At 54.3% G+C, this 20,234-nt stretch overlaps 2 protein-coding genes across 4 annotated transcripts in view; both read right to left on the bottom strand.

Annotated features, from left to right (window-relative positions):
- Window positions 1-20,234, bottom strand: part of LOC138807795 (solute carrier family 25 member 48) — a 108,859-nt gene that overhangs the window by 26,089 nt on the left and 62,536 nt on the right. The window contains exons 1-2 of one of the 2 annotated variants that reach the window (XM_069993558.1): window positions 7,455-7,583; window positions 1,642-1,685 (exon numbers count right to left, since the gene is read on the bottom strand). In XM_069993558.1, the coding sequence (XP_069849659.1) occupies window positions 1,642-1,685; window positions 7,455-7,500 (90 nt within the window). In that variant the 5' untranslated portion in view covers window positions 7,501-7,583. Of the gene's footprint in view, window positions 1-1,641; window positions 1,686-7,454; window positions 7,584-20,234 lie in introns of those variants that run through there. The other variant, XM_069993559.1, reaches the window with a different exon arrangement.
- LOC138807801 (uncharacterized) lies at window positions 11,487-13,793 on the bottom strand. Of its 2 annotated transcripts, none has more exons than XM_069993565.1 (3): window positions 13,607-13,793; window positions 12,821-13,198; window positions 11,487-12,085 (listed from the first exon to the last, which is right to left on the bottom strand). In XM_069993565.1, exons 1-3 carry the CDS (start codon window positions 13,784-13,786, stop codon window positions 11,819-11,821), a joined length of 825 nt encoding a protein of 274 aa, XP_069849666.1. In that variant the 5' UTR covers window positions 13,787-13,793; the 3' UTR covers window positions 11,487-11,818. The 2 variants fall into 2 exon arrangements, with proteins under 2 accessions (XP_069849666.1, XP_069849667.1); XM_069993566.1 differs by having other exon boundaries at window positions 13,695-13,793.

The following is a 20,234-nucleotide window of genomic DNA, read 5'->3' as shown; positions in this document are numbered from 1 at the left end:
AAGCCCCACAACCATCAGAAAGAGAAAAAGAAAAGAAAATGGAGGCTTTGGGAGGTGAAGAGCTATGCCCTGCATTGCAGGAAGGTAGACTGTAATGTGGATATGCCAGGCCTTTCTCCGAGGGCGGAGACTCAAGAGAAAATGTCAGCCAGAAGGAAGGCGAATGTTCCAGAGTAAACAGGCACCTGCCCTTCCTTCTTGGATGAGGTGGCAGCTGAGCCCAGAATGTAGGACCGGGTTTCAGGTGATTGGAAAAGCTACACCGTGTGCGGGGAACAGCATGGGAAGACACAGGGAGGCAGGCAGACCTGGAAGGGGCCACTCTGGGGAAGGGCCACGCAGCCAGTGCGAGGCTGCATCTGGCTCTGCACTACAGCTGTGCCCTCCACCAGCTGAACAGCCTCCTTCTCTACTTACACAGTTACCTCAAACAGGGAAGACAAAAGGCGGATCTGTTCATCAAGAAGCCAGTACGGCCGGGTGTCACCCTAGCTACTCAGGAGGCTGAGATCTGAGGATCGAGGTTCAAAGCCAGCCCAAGCAGGAAAGTCCATGAGACTCTTATCTCCCATGAACCATCAGAAAACCGGAAGTGGCGCTGTGGCTCAAGGGGTAGAGTGCTCGCCTTGAGCTGAAGAGCTGAGGGACAGCGCCCAGGCCCAGAGTTCAAGACCCATGACTGGCCAAAGATAAAAAGAAGCAGCAGCAGCAAGCAGGCCTATGTCGAGCAATGCGGAGGATGGCAAGGGGTGTAGAGCACCCGCCCGAGGCGGGCCTCAGGGGTCCAGTGCGAGGTGAGGGTGGGCGATGGGTGGCCACGCTCCCAGGGAACAGCTGAGCCCTGTGGGTCACACGGGACCCACGGGTGGTGGGATGGGATGGGGTCCAAGTGCGTCCCTTTGCAGACGCTCGTCCCTCAGTGTTTAACCCACGTGACCTGAGGCGAGCCTCCTCACCCTCTCTGTATCTGTGCTCACCCCAATGCCGGGAGGACCCTGCTATCCACAGTCCCCACACCCCACACCCCACACCTCCTCGTGCTACGAGGCCCCCCTACTTCCACCGTGGACCCGAGTTCTAACCTGTCCCTCAAGCCCCTCTGAGGACCCACGGACCCGTCTTGCCCAAATTCTGCTGGGCAGCTGCCGTCTAGACCCAGATGCGCCCCCAAAGCCGAGCACGTGGAGTTTCCCAAGCACTAACTAACCCCCACGCACACACTCCCGGCGCCCCTCCCTCCCCGCCTCCACCCTGCTACTCCCCCCCCCACACACACACAGCCTGCAGCCTTTCTAATCCTCACATCTGGGGTTCGGGTGCTGCCTCACACGCGAAACCTTTCCTGATGGCTTGGCTTCTCGGGAAATCTGGGGGGACCCCACCCTGCCCCTACCAACCTGTGAGAACCTGCAGGCAGAAGAGACAGTCACAGAAACAAAATCACTGCCAACAAACAAGAAGAGAGCCTTTCCAGACCAGGATTCCGGGTACCCCCCACACACACACACCCATTCTGGGCTGAGGCAGAGAGCCTGCTCCCGGCTGGTGATGGGCTGGGGGATCAGAAACAGCAGGCCCAAGTCCCAAGGGTGGTCCCATCCCTGAGCGCTTCCCCAGGCCCCGGGGGAAGCGTGGTGCTACCTTGACTGTATCCAGGGGATGGCCGACAATGACACTGGCTGCACCTGCAGATCAGAGCACACCTGGTCACTTCCCATCCGGGCTTTTTGTGGTGGTGGTGGTTCTAACTTCCTACCATCTGGATCCTGGCATAGGACATAGGTTTGGGGCACACGTATTTGCTCATTCGGTCCAGCACTCACTAGCTAGGGGGCGCTTCCAATGTATGAGGCACTGGTTCAACTATCAAGGAAAGTGAAGAAAATGGGAGTCAGACCCGGGCTCCATCTGGAGAAGCCGCAGCAGTGCTGAGACAATTGTATGTCCATACGAGAGAGAACGGAGTTAGCCCTCCCACCTTACACCATATCCCAAATGGATTCAAAACACAAAACCAAACCAGATCGAGGACCTCAACAGAAAAGATAGAACAGACGCTTATATAGTGGAAAGAAAACCATCAGACGCTTATATAGCAGAAAGGGTTCACAACCTGAGATTTGTGATGAGCTGTTAAATAGGACACCAAAAGCACAATAAATAAAACAAAATACAGATGAAATGGACTTTGTACAAATCAAAAGCTTTCCGTATGTCATAGGACAATCCAAGGGGCTGGGAAGGTGGCTCAGTGGTACAGCGCTTGCCTTGCATGCATGAGGGTTTGATTCCTCAGCACCACATAAGCAGAAAAAACTGGAAGTGGTGCTGTGGCTCAAGTGGTAGAGTGCTAGCCTTGAGCTGAAGAGCTGAGGGACAGCGCCCAGGCCCAGAGTTCAAGCCCCACGACCAACAAAAAAAAAGAGAGAAAAAGAAAAAAGAAAGGATGAAAGAATGAAAGAAAGTAGAGAGAAACTGTAGAATGGGTAAAACATTTACAAGTCATATATTTGAAAAAAGTCTAGTATCTAGAATACATTAAGAGCTCTGTGGGGCAAATATGAATGTTTATAAGGACATGGGATTTGAATAGACATTTCTCTGAAGAATACAAATACAGAAATACATGAATAAATGCTCAAAATCACTTGTCATTTAGGGAAATGCTTATCAAAATTATAATGAGATTCACATTCATACCTAAGATGGAAATATTCTATTTAAAAAAAAAGAAAATAGCAGCTATTGGCAAAGAATGTAGAGAAACTGGAACTCTGTATGTAACAGTCACTGTAGAAAACAATTTGACTATTCCTCAAAGAAAGTACACAAGGAATGACTGCCAACAATTCCGCTCCTAGATATACCCCCAAGAATTAAAAGCAGCTATGCCAATGAGTACCTAACACACACATGCACAAACGGTGGGAACAGGCCAGGCACCAGTGGCTCAGGCCTGTCATCCTAGCTACTCAGGAGTCTGAGATCTGAGGATCGTGGCTCAAAGCCAGCCTGGGCAGGAAAGTCCCTGTGAGATTCTTATCTCCAATGAACCACCTGAAAACCGGAAGTGGCGCTCTGGCTCAAAGTGGTAGAGCACTAGTCTTGAACTGAAGAGCTGAGAGACAGCGCCCAGGCCCAGAGTTCAAGCCCCATATCTGACAAAGACAATAACAAAAAAAATGGTGGGAACCACCCAAGTACCCATCAGTTGATGTATAAGGATAAACCATGGCACAGCCACTGAGTGATGAACAGGAAAGAATTGAACAGGAAAGAATTACTGCGCCATGCTAGCACACAGAGGAACCTCAAAAACACATTAGTGTGAGGACAAAGAGGCCAGACATAGAAGGCAACATTCTGTATATTCTACTTATATGAGTAATCCAGACTTGGGTAGTCTGTAAAGACAGAAAGTAGGTTAGTAGGTAGCCGGGCTGGGAGGAAGGGGAACAGCTCGTGATGGTGTAATGAGTACAGGATCTTCTTTGGTCTGGCTAAAAAATAAACAAACTGAAGTCCAATAAAATTGTAAAGCATTTGCTCAGCAAACAACAATGATGCAAGTAGCTCCAACGTAGACGTGGCTGAAGAGCTCCACCAAAGCTACCGAAGCGGGAGGCTTCTAAAAGAGAGATGTGGAAGTAAAGCTGGAAGAAATTTACAGTCAATGCTGGGCGTGTTGGCATGTGTCTGTGACTCTGGCTATTTGGAAGCCACAGATAGGAGACTCTTGAACTCTGGGCCTGGGCACTGGGCACTGTCCCTCAGCTCTTCAGCTCAAGGCGAGCGCTCTACCACTTGAGCCATAGCACCACTTCTGGCTTTTTCTGCTCATGTGGTGCTGAGGAATTGAACCCAGGGCCTTATGCATGCAAGGCAAGCACTCTACCACCGAGCCACCTTCCCAGCCCTTTCGATTTATCTTTGATCTATGCATTTACAAGAAATAGTCCAGACAAAGTCAAAGTCATTTATGAGGCACCCATCAGTGGCTTCATCTGCCCTAGGATTCTTTAGCCTTGGCTGCCATTTTAATGTCATAGTTATCAGGAAAATGCTTTGGAGCTACAGCGAGGGGGCCGTTTGGGCATGGTGAAGGTACCAGATGCTTCTGGATTGTCTTACCTTAAAATGGTTGATTTTATATCGTGTAGATTTCAACTTTAAAGGGTGGGAATGGCCTTCCTGTATGGCTCCTGCCTGTAATACTAGCCACTCCCCAGTTATTCAGGAGACTGAGATCTGAGGATCAAAGTTCAAAGCCAACTTGGGCAGACAAAGCCAAGAGGCTCTTACCTCCAATTAACCAGCAAAAAGTCAAAGTGGAGGTGTGACTCATAGTCGAGTGCCAAGCTTTGAGAAAGGAAAATTGCAAAGGGAGAGCAGGAGGCCGTAAGTTCAAACCCCAGTTTGAATGAATGAATGAATGAAAATTAAGAGAGTGAGAGGAGGTGAAGGGAATCTCCCGGAGGTTTTAATTTACCTGCAGGTTACTTCTCTAAACTGCCCTTTTCAGAGGTGCAGGTGAGAATAATAGGTCCTGCTCTAGGGTCACGACGTGATGTACGTGAAGTCCTAGCAGAGAGCTTGAACTTCTAGAAGATGCTCAGAAGTGGCTGTTGTCCCTTCTGAAGGTTTTTGGTTTTTTTTCTTGCTTTGTTTTGTTTCAGATTCCCTGAGAAAAGCTATAGATGCACTGGACCTTTTCACAGAAAAGAATACAAATATATGCAAATTTGCCCAAAGTAGATGCGTGATTTGTTCTGGGAGACAGGGGAGGGGCGAGGCTCAGCTGTCTCTCGGTCTGGGTCTTTCTGGGGATGAAAATGTTCTACCTCTAATTTATAAGCAATGCTTCAACCACTTAATAAAAGATATGGAAAAAATCCACAGAACTATATACATTCAAAAAATGGGAGAATTCTCATGGTATGTGAAATAAATCTCAACGAAGTAGCTTTAAAAATATACCGAGCAGCCGGGCGCCGGTGGCTCACGCCTGTCATCCTAGTTACTCAGGAGGCTGAGATCTGAGAATCACAGTTCAAAGCCAGCCTGGGCAGGAACGTCTGTGAGGCTCTTATCTCCCGTGAACCAGTAGAATACCAGAAGTGGCGCTGTGGCTCAAGTGGTAGAGCACTCGCCTTGAGCTGAAGAGCTGAGGGACAGCGTCCAGGCCCAGAGCTCAAGCCCCACGACCAACTGTGTGTGTGGGGGGGGCGGGGGGCACCTGGCACCTATTAAGTGTCCATACATTCTCCATCACTTTCATGAAGACAAAACAAAGGCACGCTAGCATTCACAAAGAACAGTCTCAGAACCAAACGGTCTCTGTCAGCTCTGCGGTGATGATGGAGAGGGTTTGGTCCAATCAGAGCCACCTTGAGCTTTGTGGACCCAATCACCCCCACCCTCTCACAGGCCAGTTCGTAAACCAGCCCCCTGAAGCCCGTCAAATCTGGTCTGATACAGAAGGCGGTGGCTTGAAGAACTTCCCTCTTCACCTGCCTTTCCAAATGACTGGAGGCTTGTCTACAGAGGGTGTGGGTGTGTCCAGCCTCCACTGGTGGGACAAGAGGGCAGGGCTGGGCCCAGCCCAAGGGTGCTGGGTGCCAAGAGAACCACCCACCACCCTGGAAGCAGGCACCGAGGGGAGAGCGGGCAGGAGAGACTCGAACTCCTGCCAGGAGAGGACCTCACCTCCGATCTGTTTCTTGCTCTTATTTCTTTTGTTTTAATCTCAGTGTCTTTTTCGCTGGGGGGGGGGGGGATGTATTTGAGAATAACCTTTTAGAAACTTCTTTCCGCATGTGCAAGTTTCTTTAAGATCTCTAAGGCTCATGGAGTCTTTTTTTAAACTTAATTGAGTTTATTATGTAAAGGATGAATAGCATGAACTTCTGCTTTTTGTTATACGTAATTAAAAGGTCCTTCGATTGAATCTGAGGGTTGCTCCGTGCTATGTTCAAGAAAGCTAAAATTTGATAGGAAAAGATAATGCAAAATACCATTCAGGATCAGGAAAATTATATATACATACATACATATATATATATATATATATATATATATATATATATGAATTCTATGTCTCCATCAGAAAGAATGTCACTGCCCCATTTGTTAGGAAATGGAAAGACATGGAAAAATTTATATTATGTGAAGTAAGCCAGACCCCCCCCACTGCAAAGAACTTATTTGCAATAATTAGTATATGTCTAGGATAATCCTACCAGATAAGCAGAAAAGGTCAAACGCTATGCACATATGACCATGTAAGATGATGCTAAGTGAAATGAACTCCAAGATAGGGACAGAAGGCTTTTTCTTTGTCGTTGTTGTTTTCAATGTATTATGTGATCTTTTTGTTGTTCCTTTGTATGTTCTTCCCTCATGGTATAACCCCTGTTGTCACTGTATTAGATTCTGGTACCCTGCATCTTGTATATACATTGTTCTAGTCTGGGGAGGGGAAGAGAAATAACAAAATGCTGAAGTAAGGATACAGGTTGACCCACTGCAACAAAGAGATGTACAAGACACTACGTTGAAAATGAACTTTACAACTTGGGGCCGGGAGGGAGGAGTTGGGGAGTTGGGGAGGGAAGGGAGGGGAAGGGAAAAACAAAGGAGGGGGTAACAATGCTCATAGGAAATGCACTCAGTATCTTACTCCTGTAACTGTAACCCCTCCGTACAGTATCTTTACAACTAAAAAAAAATGTTAAATCCCATTCATTTAAGAAACAGCTCGTTCAAAGATTGTTTAAAGAAGAAACATCATTCGTGTCAGAAGCTAGAAAACCGAGTGACAGAGGAATCAAGCCAACCAACCTCCCCGTTCATCCCCGAGGCGGACGCTTCTCTATAAAGACACAGAGGGATAGACAGCCGGGGATGCCTGTGCAGCGCGGCCTGGTGCGTCAGGAAGGAACACGCAGTAGAGATAGGAAATGATGAGCACACGCGTGTGCGTGTGAATGAGAGACAAGAAAAGGGTGTGGGGAGGGGGAGAGAATACCCTTTAAAAGACAGCTCCAGGGCTGGGAAGGCGGCTCACCTAACACGCCGGAGGCCCTGGGTTCGATTCCTCAGCACCACAGACACAGAAAAAGCCTTAAGTGGCGCTGTGTGTGGCTCAAGTGGTAGAGGGCCAGCCTTGAGCTGAAGAGCTCAGGGACAGTGCCCAGGCCCTGAGTTCAAGCCCCAGGACTGGCAATATCAACATCATCATCATCAATAATAATAATAATAATAATAATAATAATAAAGCACCCACAGCCCCAGCACAGCTGGGGGTGGGGGAGGCGACCCAGGGAAGGAACCCAAGAGCCAGGACCCGGGCCAGGGGTGTGGGGGGAGGGAGGGGTCCCCAGGGCACCTGCGGCTCCAGCCCCCCCCCTCGGCAGCTCCCCGTCCTGGCGCGGGGTCCCCAGCGCCCCGCTCACCTCCGACCCAGCCCGCTGCGAAGTCCTCCAGCTGGAAGCGGCCCATGGCCCGGGGTCCCCCGCGGGGCACGGCCGCCCCGTCCCGTCTGTCCCGAGTCAGTCTGTCAGTCCGTCCTGCGGGCCTCCAGTCCCGGCCCGCGCTGCTGGCTGACATCACGGCCCCAGGCCGACCTTAAAGGCGCCGCGCGGCCCGGGCCCGGAGGGGCGGGGCGCCCGGGGCTCCACCCGGGCTGGGGCCTTTTTGTTTCTGTCGGTCGTTTCTGTTGGTAGTGGGGCCTGAACTCCGGGCCTGGGCGCTGCCCCTCAGCTCTTCAGCTACCACTTGAGCCACAGCACCACTTCTGATTTTCTAGTGGTTCATTGGAGATCAGAGTCTCACCTCCTTTCCTGCCCAGGCTGGCTTTGAACCTCGATCCTCAGATCTCAGCCTCCTGAGTAGCTGGGATGACCAGTGCCTCTTGTTTCCTACCAGGCAGCAGCAGCAGCAGCAGCAGCAGATTTCCTAGCAGGTGAGGAAGTACTCGGTCACCAGTACCAGGGGGTTACTTGTCTGTGAAGTAATGACAAGAGCGCCAGGCACCGGCGGCTCACGCCTGTCATCCCAGCTGCTCAGGAGGCTGAGATCTGAGGATGGCAGTTCAAAGCCAGCCCGGGCAGGAAAACCATGAGAAATACCACGGACAGTAGAGGGTCCAGGCCCGCTCACCCCTCCACGCCCTGGGGTTACGAGTGACTGCCTCCATTTCCCCAGAAGTCAGCTTCAAGCCAGCCCTACTTAATTCCTCCTGAGCCAACATTTTCCTGTACTTAACCTCAACTCACACCCGGCTCCTCATGGTAGAGGGGAGGCCGGCACGATTAAACCCCACACCGCACGCAAGGGGGATCGCTATGCATCGAGTGTACGTGACACGCGGGTATATCACACACCGGGATTTCCATCTTCTGGAAAAGGAGGAGAGGAACATGGCTGTGTCTGATTGACTGGCTTCTTTGTCTGGGGGCAGATTTCAGCTCCCTCCTCCAAGCCTGGCTCTCCCAGGGAAAGATGGGGGCGGGGGGGGGGGGCTCAGCCTAGAATGGGATCCCTGCACATCTCCCTCCACCACTCCTTGAGTAGAGACAGCTCTGCCCCAGGGGGAGGGAGGGCTAAGGCCCAACACCGGAGGCTTCCTGACATGGAGGCCCATCCTCCCACCAGGACGGCCGAAATCAACACACACACGCACACGCACACACACACACACACACACACACACACACACACACACACACACACACACACACACACACACACACACACACACACACACACACACACACACACAAGACACCTGCCCCCCTCTAGCAGGGTCTTTACAGTCCAGGGTCTGTGCACACGTGTAGACGCAGGCCCGGCTGGTGGGGCTTAGATTCCATCAAAACCACGGGTCCAGGGGCTGCCGCCAAGGGACTCACACACAGAGATCCTCCCTCATCATCGGCGTAGCCTTCCTTCAATCAGTTTTCACTTTTCTTTTTGGTCGGTGGTGGGTCTTGAACTCTGGGCCTGGGCGCTGTCCCTCAGCTCTTCAGCTCAAGGCGAGTGCTCTACCCCTTGAGCCACAGCACCACTTCTGGTTTTCTGGTGGTTCATTGGAGATCAGAGTCTCACTGACTTTCCTGCCCTGGCTGGCTTTGAACTGTGATCCTCAGATCTCAGCCTCCTGAGTAGCTAGGATCACAGGCGTGAGCCACTTGGCACCCGGCCAGGCCTTCTTCCAATCCTTCTTCCAGCACTGTGACCCCAGAAGCTGATCCTGACAGAGAGCTTGCTTAGGAATGGGGGACAGTGATGGGGGGGCTCCCCTTCATCCCCAGGTGTTTGGAGAGAGGAACTGCGTCTGCGCTCCCTTTGAGGGAAGAATCCGGGATGGTGCGGCTCAGCTCCTGCACGCCCCAGGGGTCCCCCCTGCCCTCCCCTGCCTCCCCTGCCCCCTCTGCCCCCCCCAAGTCTTGAGGCCTCTGAGCCGTGCCCTGTCTGGGATCTGTGCCTGAAGTGGTTACGGGAAACGCCAGGCCTCTGGAGAGTGGCCGGCTTGGCGAGTCGGACGTTGGAGCCCGTCCATCCCCCCAGAGCGCCAGTTCCCAAGGCCGCTCTCCCAGGACCACCTACGTGCAGCCAGGCCGGCCGCCACCCACCCACTCCTCGGCCCCTCGGCCCCCCCCTGGGGAGGCCGGGGGTTGGCAGGCAGGGTCCCTGGCAGCCCTGGACAATGTCCTGGGCCTAGCCAGTTGCCAAGGGGCCGGGGAAGAGCGGAAGGAGTGGGATTCTTTTCAGAATGAACCGCTTTGCTCCGTTCCCCAGTGTGTGCCCGACTCGGCCTGTCAGGACCCCACTGCCCCCAGGGAGCAGGGGAAGGACGCCGAGTGACTGGCAGCTCGGCCCGGGCCTGGGCCATTTCCTGCCCGGTTGTGTAGAGCCTGATACCCCTGGAGCTCGGTCAGCACTCAGCCAGTAGGGTTTATCACTGAGATCACAGGGCAGTCACCAGTGGGACTGGAAGCCAGAGGGGAACGTCCAGGGTCAAAGGAAAGCAGAGGAGGCCACTTTGCTCCTGGGAGGCCCCGGAACATCTCAGAAACCTGCTTCCCTCCCGGTCCTCCAATGCACTAGCATTTTTCTGCCCCAGGGCCTTTGCACTGACCACGTTGTCTTTTTGACTTTGTCAAAGCCAACCTCTTCCTCGCTGAGTCTCAGCTGCAGGTCTCCTACGCCCCGGGGGGCCCCCTCGGAGTCCTGGGTGGAGGCCACGTTCCTCTCAAGTGTGTTGGACCCTCTATCCCTTACATGTCTGTCAGTCCTCCTACACAGACTGCCGGCCAGTCAGCTGTGTGTGTGTGTGTGAGTGTGTGTGTGTGTGTGTTTTGGGCTGAAGTTCTGAGCCCCAGACGCCAGCTGTGGGTGCTCCACCAAGGCATGCCAGGAGAGGGCGCCAGTGTACAGCCCTTGCGGTGTCCAGCCAGGGCTCCAAGCTACTACCACTAGAGCCACGGCGCCACTTCTGGTTTTCTGGTGGTTCCTGGGAGATCAGAGTCTCACAGACTTTCCTGCCTGGGCTGGCTTTGAACCGCGATCCTCAGATCTCAGCCTCCTGGGTAGCTGGGATGGCAGGCGTGAGCCACCGGCGCCCGGCAGCCATCTGGCACTCACCGGCCCCTAGCCACAGGACTCTGGGGGAGACCAGCCGGGCTCAGGCATGCCTGGCGTGAAGAACAGAGGCCGGAGGTGCTGTAGAGCGAAAAAGAAAATCTGAGGGCAGACTCGGCGCCGTGGGAAGCAACGGTTCACAGGGCCACGGAGAAGAAAGGACATGGCGGGCGAGGCTGGAGGGGTCAGAGCTTTGAAGACTTTGTCTCTCGGGTCCCAGAAGTCCCCCCCAAACCATGGTATTTTGTCAAGCGTCCCCCACACGGCCTCCCAAGAGACAACGAGGAACCTCACATGCGCCATCAGACACCCCGGATTTCAGACCCACCCCGAGTCAGCGGCCCTCCGCTTTTCCCACGCCTGATCAGCCCGTCTCTCCGGAGACCCTCCTTAGAGTGCCTGCAGCCCCGCGAGGCTTGGACCTGGGTCTCTGTTAGGACAGACTTTGGAGAGCCCGAAGCCACCTGGGGTGCTTGGAGCTCCAAGACACGCCCAGCATCGAGGCCACACGGCTTCCCTCCAGCACGGGGGGGCCCCCCAGGCTCCCCCGCCTCCACCCTCCCTTCCCAGCTCCTCTGTGTAAGGAGTGTACACCCATTTTTCCCCCCACCATGGCTGCGTGAACCTGGGCATGCCCAAGTGCTAGGGACGGCGGCCATGTGCTGGGGTGACAGCTCTCTTCTCTCCAGCAGGGGGCGCTGGAACCCCCCCCAAGCATCTGCACCCATCTGTACCTCTGCCATGGAAATGACCTCCAAGGATCTAGGAAGATGACCTCTAGCAGGTCATCAAGTGCGTGGGCCGTGCTCTGGCCAAAGCACCGGCTTTTATTTGGGGACACGCGTCTCGTTTGGTTAGACAGCAGCGGGCTGGAGGGCAGGGCCGGACGGGAGGCTTCGCAGAATGGCCCCCAGGGGAGGGCCAAGGAGACGCGGGTCTCAGGCCCTGCCTGGTGGGTAAGGGGTCCACGGGAGGGGGAGGGGGCGCACAGCACGGGAGCGCAGGCGCACGGGGGGGGGGGGGGGGGCAAGCTGGTCCTGTTGTTTCTGCAGGGCAGCGATACGTTGGACCTTGGCTGGCGGCTTCCTCTCCCCAAGGGAGCCGGTACCAGGGGCCAGATGTCTGATCGGTGAGACCCTCGCCTCCAGTCCGCGGGGGTCCATGGCTTCCTTCCTCACAGGGTGGCCGCTCTGAGCGGGGATCGCTCCCCCGGAGGCCCATTCGCCCCCAGCGCAGGGGTCGGGGGCCCTGGGCTGGTGCTCAGCCGCTCCTCCGGGCTTCTGTAGTAAGGCGTGAACCCGGAGGGGCTCGGGGCTTGGCTGGTGGCGGGAAGGGCGTCCTGGCCATGGGACCGGGCATGTGCCAGGTGGACCGGGGGGCACAGGCTGCAGGCTGGTGAGCGCCAGGCCCCAGAGAGGCCAGCCCAGCCCCTGGACTCAGCCTAGGTCAGGAGGAAATGAGACCATCAGCCGGGTGCTGGTGGCTGCCCAGGCTTCACACAAGGTCATCTGGGGGTCTGATCACCACGGCGGTGCCCAGGGGAGGGAGGCTGGGCCCGGCTGGCTCTGCAGAAAGGGCTCATTCGACCGGGCCACCTGCTGGTCCCCAGGCATCTACAATGGGAGGGCCGGGCTGGGCGTGGGACTGGAACCCAGAGCCTCAATGCTTTCCAGCACTGGGCACCCGTCCTGGGATGCTGATGTGGGGTTGTTATTGGCCAGGTCTGAGGGTGACACACTGGGTCAAACACAGGCCTTCCCCTTGCCCGCCCATGTGCATGGCCAAGTTACATCACTTCTCTGAGCCTCTGTTTTCTCATCCATAAAATGGGAATGCTAGCCGGGCGCCCGTGGCTCACGCCTGTCATCCTAGCGACTCAGGAGGCTGAGATCTGAGGATCACGGTTCAAAGCCAGCCCGGGGAAGGAAAGTCCGTGAGACTCTCATCTCCCATGAACCACCTGAAAACTGGAAGTGGTGCTGTGGCTCAAGTGGTAGAGCGCTCGCCTTGAACTGAAGAGCTGAGGGACAGCGCCCAGGCCCTGAGTTCAAGCCCCATGACTGAATGAACCCCCCCCCCAAAAAAAGAAAGAATACAGAAGCGTTGCCTCCTAAAGGAGAGAGGAGAGCATGGCCCCGACGTCCCCCGCCATTCCTGTACCCCGCTTCCAACTCACACGGCCTGCGTCCCGGACAGTGATCCCGCAGATCCTGCCGGCCTGGGCCTCCGTCCCCGAGCCTGGGTGGCGGGAGGCCCCGGGGCTGGGGCAGAGGATCTCCTCCGGGGAGCGGTAGTAGGGGAGGAAGCCGGGGTCGGGCGCTGCCTGGTCCTCTGGGGGCGGCTCCTCCCCGTGGCTGCACCCCGTGCCGCCGGCCCTGCCAACCACGGACCACGGGGCCAGCTCCTCCCCAGCCCGGAGGGGACAGAGGGGAGGCCGGGGCTCAGAGGCTCCCTTGTGGGGGTTGGGGCCGTGGCTGGTGGACTGCGGCTGCTGGGGTAGGAGTCCCGGGTCGGTCCTGCCGAAGAGGCCCGGCCCAAGGCCCTTCCACGACATCTGGGAAGAGAGGGGGCTCGGTGTGTGACGGCACCCTACTTCCTGCCCCCCTGGGGGCGGGGGGTAGGGTCCTGCACAGCCTTTGGGAAACCCAGCAGTGCCCCTACCCCATGGCTGAATCCAGGGAGAGCCTTGGGGAGCCCAGGCTGGCCCCCCCATCTTGAATCTTTTCCTACTTCACTCATCTGTACCATACACAGGGTCCCTGGCCTCTCTCTTGTCAAGTGTCCTCTGGCCACAGGGCCTTTGCACATGCTAATTCTATTGCCTGGAATCTCTTTCCCCGTGACTTGCTCAGGGCTTGGCTCAAGATCACTGTCCATTACTGAAGCCACCACCCTGACACCTGTCACCCATTGCACCCCGTCTGCCCTGAAGTATCGGTTCAAACGTTTGGTTGGTATCTACCCCCAGGGGCAGGACCGGCTCTCCGGTTCCTGCCAGAGCGTGTGTGTCCTGCGGAGTCGGCTGGAGCCTCAGATCCCCCTCTCCCCACCCCTGCAGTGCTGGAGTGGAATGGTCACGCCCAAGCCGGCCGGCCTCCCTCCTGGCCTCCTCCGCCCGGCCTCCACTTCCGGGCCTTGGCATCACCTTCTCCTCCAGCTCCCAGAAGGTTCCGCCATGATGTCACAAGCCCCCCCCCCCTCCCCGGCGACCTGGGCGACCTGGCCCCACCTGCACCTGTGATCTGCACCTGCCTTGTAATTCAGCTTAATCCGCGACTCCCCAAGGGACTGGGGGGCGGGGGGGAGGACAAAGAAAATGCAGAACCCCCTGCAATCACATCAGCTCTCCCGCCCCGCCCCACCGGGTCCCAGGGGGCCTTACCTGCCTGCCGCCCCAGACTTGGGGGGGGGGGAGTTGCCCCAATGGAGTTCTTGGGGAGGGGGCCCGGGTGGACTCCCCCTTGGCCCCACGTCTGCACCCCGCTTTCACAGAACCCGAAGCCCTGGGACTGCTCAGCCTTGTAAGCCAAACGTCATTGTGGTTTTTTTAAATTGACTTCACTCTGATCCGCGTGGCATCTCCATTTTAAGTGGTAATAGATTCACCTCTACTTTTATTTTGCATTTTGGATGGTCCATTAACTCAACAGTGTGTGCCAATAACTCATTTCTCTCCCTTCCTAGTTGATCTGAAATTGCCTAATAACCTAAGTTTTTAGCTACAACCACTTCATCAGTTTCTAGACTTTTCCTCTCAGTCCACATGCCATGTTTTGTTTAGCGTGTGTGTGGGGGGGGTCATGGGGCCTGAACTCTGGGCCTGGGCACTGTCCCTCAGCTCTTCAGCTCAAGGCTAGTGCTCTACCACTTGAGCCACAGCGCCACTTCCATTTTTTTCTGCTTATGTGGTGCTGAGGAATCGAACCCAGGGCCTCATGCATGCACGGCAAGCACTGTACCACTGAGCTGCCTTCCCTCTGTGTGTGTGTGTGTGTGTGTGTGTGTGTGTGTGTGTGTGTTTAAGCTCTATTTTATATATGCTGAGCACACGTCCTTTGTCAGAGATTTATATTTTTTTCATTTTATTTGCAAAGTCTGGGGACTAGTTTTACGTTTCTATGAAATCCAAGCTATTTTTCCCCTCATTTGTTCCTATTTGCCAGGCACTGGACCCCCCACTCCTGGGGACTAAGCAAATCAGAACGAGCCCAGGATTGAGTGATTTGTACAGGGCAGGGAACGGGCCCCAGCTGCATCCCTGCCACAACCTCTCCATCACAGGGGGAAGTCAATTCTCTCTGTCTCTGTCTGTCTCTGTCTGTCTCTCTGGCTCTCAGAAGTAGCTTTGCCATGGTGATCAGAACCAGGTCTTTGGTGCTGGGCGTTTGTTCACAGATCTCTCTGAATCTGCTTTCACGTCTAGGAAATGAGGAAGATAACAGTTCAGCCTGGTGGCGGGAATTAAATCGGTGAACAGTCGTCACAAGAACAATGATGACAGTTCCTTCTCCCCAAACCTCCTCATCCGCGATGCCCCGTGTGCCCGAAGCCCTCGGCTCGCGCGGTGGTAGAAGGAACAGGAGGAGGAAGTCACCTGCCGCCCTAGCCTATCCACAGACCAAGGAGACGGACAGCACTGACTTCCATATACAATCGGTATATGTTGCATATTAGATAACTCTGCACCTTTTACTTATTTTACGCCATTCTAAAACATGTCGCAAGGTCCATTCACTGCTACATAGCAACGTCTAGTTAGATCAATACAAATCTTCCTTAAAATGTAACTTCTGATTGCTTTTAAGTGAGAAGGAAGACAGCCTTTGCGGTAGGGTCCTCTCTGAACTCCGCCGTGGCTTCACGGGAGAAGAGACGGTGCTTCCCTATCTCATCCAGCAGGGGGCAGACTGGCTCCACGTCTTTCAGGAGGTACCCACCGGGCCCTCACTGATGATCATTTCACACTCGTGTGTGTGTGTGTGTGTGTGTGTGTGTGTGTGTGTGTGTGAGAGAGAGAGAGAGAGAGAGAGAGAGAGAGAGACAGAGAGAGACAGAGAGAGACAGAGAGAGACAGAGAGAGACAGAGAGAGACAGAGAGAGAGAGAGAGACAGAGAGAGACAGAGAGAGACAGAGAGAGACAGAGACAGAGAGACAGAGAGAGACAGAGACTGTTTCTTTCCAAGGAAATCTTCCTGCTCAAGGAGGGGTGCCACGTTTCTAAGCTGACAATTTACAGATGGCCATTTGTTGGAAAATACTCTTCAAAATCACCCCCCCCCCTTTCCTGCAGTCAGTCCCGGGGATTTCTGACCAATGCCACAGCCCAAGCAGAAGAGCGCTGTGGTCTCACCACCAGAGAGCAGAGCAAATTGTTTAAATTTGCAGGGAAGGGAAAGGAAAAAAATACACACACACACACACACACACACACACACACACACACACACACACACACACACACACACACACATCTCATTTCTCCTCGACATCAAAGGGAAAACATTCTCTCTTTGAAAATGCAAATCCCTTAAACATATTCAAGAATTTTAACAAGCATCCCAGAAAGCGATCCTATTACTCTCTGAAGCCTTTAAAGAATTCCCCCTCACCCCCCCTCCAAAATAGTGCCAGGCTTCTCGGGGCAGGGAAAGGCCCTCTTCATAGACAGTGGAGTTGGGTTGTGCAGTGGAACCCCCTTTTCCACCTTCCGGGAAGGAAGAGCACACCCCCCCATTCCCCATCAGAACTCCCCTCCCCATTCCCCATCAGAATCACCGGGGAAATCGATGGAGGGGTTGTGGTGAGGGGAATCTAGCAGAAAGAGTAAGGCCCGGCATCCATTTCCCATCTGTTCTCCATCTGGGCTGAGAGAAAGGACACAGAGCGCAGAGCTACCCGGAGAGCCTGGAAGGCGATGGGAAGGCTGGAGACTGGAGACGTGGCCATCTTTGGTCTGTGGCCTTCAAAGAGTATGGGACCCGGAAGAAGAGGGGCCAACCTGGAAGGGGAGGGCCAGACGGGAAACAAAATACCAGCTTCGGCTCAAAGAACTGGAAGCCCATCTGGGGTCAAAAAAAAAAAAGAACAAACCCACAACAGAAGATTCAAGACGACCCAGAGATTTCACTTGAAGTCTTTCCTAAGGAAATAACTAGATATGTTTTCAGACATTCCTCCCAGTACTGTGTGTAAAAGGAAAAACTAAACAAAAAGTTCAAAAAGAAAGGAAAATCCTTTGGGATCCAACAATGGGCCGTGAATCAGATCCATGAACAAGAAGAGTCTTATGAAACAATTTAAAGTTAGGATCTAGAACTGTGTGTGTTGCTAGAAAAAAATCTGAACGCCTCAGCTATGTTAAGTGAAACCTGGTCACCAAACAATCCATGAAAATTGTTCTAGAATTCACATGGAAAGGCAAAGGGATGCTTTTCCTACAAAGCACATTGGGGAGAAGCTTGCAAGGGTCTAGCATAATGACTGTGGCTACACCAATCAGGGCTGTAGGTCAGCAGAGAGAGGGACGCACAGATCAAGGAAGAAAGAGAGAAGGCAGGAAGAGACTCACCCAGACGGGGCCAAGCGATGTTTCATAGAGCGCAAGTGCAAATCAATAGCACTTGGATGGTCCTTTTGATTTTGCGAGGATGTTGGAGCAATTAACATTCAGATCAGAAAGATTAAACATGCACTTCAACCCAAGTCTCATGTAGTATATGAAAATTAACTCAAAATGGATCCCAGACGGAAACAGAAAAAGAGATACCTTCAAACTCATACTCAAAAGAGGAAGGAAGAGAGGGAGAGAGGGAAGGAGGGAAGAAAGAGAAGAGATGGAAGGAGGGAAAAAGGGAGAGAGGAAAAGAAGAAAGAAGAAAAAGAATGGAAAGACGGAAGGAAGGGAGGGAGGGAGGAAGGGAGGGAAAGCAGAAGGAGGGAAGGAAGGAAGGGAGAGTGAAAGGAAGGAAGAGAAGAGATAGAAGAAGGGAGAGTGAAAGGAAGGAAGAAAGAGAAGAGATAGAAGAAGGGAAAAGGGGAGAGAGGAAAAGAAGAAAGAAGAAAAAGAATGGAAAGACGGAAGGAAGGAAGGAAGGAAGGAAGGAAGGAAGGAAGGAAGGAAGGAAGGAAGGAAGGAAGGAAGGGAAGAGAGGGAAAGAGGGAGAGAGGGAGGGAGGAAAAGAAGGAAGGAAGGAAGAAGGAGGAAGGAAGGAAGGAAGGAAGGAAGGAAGGAAGGAAGAAAAGGGAACCTAAGAGAAAAGTCTTCAGAAATTAATCCTCCAACTTGACATCAAAAGCATGACTCATAAAAGTAAACTTTTAGATTGGACTTCATCCAAGTTAAAATCTTAGCTGGGTGTGGGTGGCTCACGCCGGTCATCCTAGCTACTCAGGAGGCTGAGATCTGAGGATCCAGGTTCAAAGCCAGCCTGGGAAGGAAAGTCCATGAGACTCTGATCTCCAAGGAACCACCAGAAAACCGGAAGTGGCGCTGTGGCTCACGAGGTAGAGCGCTGGCCTTGAGCTGCGGGACGGCGCCCGGGCCCTGAGCTCTGAGACTGCACGTGAACCTCGCCATTCCAAGCTTGCGTTTCAGCCGAGCACAGCGGCTCACACCTGCAATCCCAGCAGCTTGGGAGGCAGAGGCGAGAGGAATCACAGTTCAAGGCCAGCCCAGGCAACAGGGCGTGTGTGAGGCCTCCATTTCAACCAATGGCTAGGTCCGGTGGCGTGCACCTTCCTTCCCGGCCAATGCTGGGAAGCACCAGAAGGCTCAGGGCCCAGGCCCACGGGGCAGGAAGCAAGACCGTCTACCCTGGGAGTAACCAAGCCAGAAGGACTGGAGGAACGGCCCAAGAGCCTGGCGGGGAGACTTGATGGGGCGAAGGGGTGAGCCTGGGGGGATCGGGGGCAGAGACATGGGGGCGCTGGTAGGGGGGGCTCCCCCCGGCCGGCCAGTCCACTCCCTGGTTGCGGGCAGCTTCCCACAAAGGTCATTTTGCTCTGTTCACAGCTCCTCCTGAGAACACAGACACCACAGATGTAAATGAGCTGTCGGACAGACGTGTGTGTGTGTGTGCGCGTGCATTGTGTGTGTGTGTGTGTGTGTGTATGTGTGTGTGTGTGTGTGCAGACTTGGGTGTCCACAGGGAACATAGTCCCAATGGCGTGGAAGAAGGGGAGATAAGCAGGTGACCCGAGGAAGGGTCCGCCGTGGGGTGGGGGGCTTCTGTGTTCTACCACCATCAGGGCTGAACCCGGAACAAAACCCAGGCCAGCGGCCTTGCTTGTCTCCCTGGCACTCATGGCGATGTCTCCTACCTCAGGACCTTTGCACTTGTTCTTCTCCCTACCTCAAGGCTCTGTCCCCACATCTGCGGACCCTGCAGACTCCTAGGTTCCTGGCCTTTTCTCCAAAGAACCATTCCTGCACACTCCACACACCGGCCTGGCTGCGGGTGTTTCGTTCTGCTCGGGAGAGCTCTGTGGGCATCGTGAAGAATGCCCGTGGCAGGCCTGAAGGACGGCTCAGTGGGCAGAGGCAAGGGTAGGTAGGGCCCGGGTTTGGGCCTTGCACCCCCCCCCAGTCTGTGCCCCAGGCCCTTGGCCCCATACTCGATGGTGGGGGGGTGTTCCTCCAAGGACCTGGGATGACATGAGGTGGGTCCCTTCTGGGATGAGAGTAACTTGACCTCACCTCCGCCAGGTCAGCATCGTGAGCCTCAGAGCCCTCCGTCCGTCACTGAGATGTTAACACTATAATACTAGTATCATCAAAGTAGCAGTGAATGGTAATAGGCGATTGATACATGGGAAAATGGGTATACATGATATCCCGATGATGATGATGATCATGATGATGATGATCATGATGATGATGATCATGATGATGATCATGATGGAACAGAAGGCAAAGAGGGAAAAAAATCCCTATTGAAAGGCATAATCTCACTGGGCATCAGTCACTTACACCTGTCATCTCAGGAGGCTGAGATCTGAGGATTGTGGTTCAAAGCCAGCCCGGGCAGGGAAGTCTGTGAGACTCTGATCGCCAATGAGCCACCAGAAAACCAGAAGTGGTAGAGCGCTCGCCTTGAGCTGAAGAGCTGAGGGGCAGCGCCCAGGCCCGGAGTTCAGACCCCACGAACCCCCCCCCCCCCCGCACACACACAATAAGGCATCATTGCGCTAAGTGAAAACGTGGGTGCGTGTAAGGGGCCTGGCTGGAGCCTCTCTGGACAAAGAAGGCAATTGTTGAGGAAGGAGAGGAGAGCCAGCCCTGGAAATGGTGATGCATCTGTTCTGGGGAAGGGCTTTCATGCCAGAGGGTTCTAGAGCCCAGTCACATTGAGAAATGATGGAAATCGCCACGATGATTTCTGCGGGGGAACTCTGCCGGGAACAGGGGGGGCGGGAGGGGGGAGAGGGGAGGGGGAGAGAGCTGGTAGGTAAAAAAGCCACCGGGAGGGCGAGGAGGGAGGGCGCATCTGGGTCGTTGTGATGCAGGGGCCAAGGTTGAGCAAGGAGTCAGGACGCAAGACCGGCTCCGATCAGAGCCGTGTGGGGAAAGCACTGGCTGGGAAGATGGAAA

The sequence above is a fragment of the Dipodomys merriami genome, unplaced genomic scaffold (assembly GCF_024711535.1).
Source record: "Dipodomys merriami isolate MVZ:Mamm:240054 unplaced genomic scaffold, mDipMer1.0.p SCAF_434, whole genome shotgun sequence".
Lineage (NCBI taxonomy): Eukaryota > Metazoa > Chordata > Mammalia > Rodentia > Heteromyidae > Dipodomys > Dipodomys merriami.
Note: the sequence above shows the minus strand (reverse complement) of the source record. Positions and strands in the feature narration are given on the sequence as shown.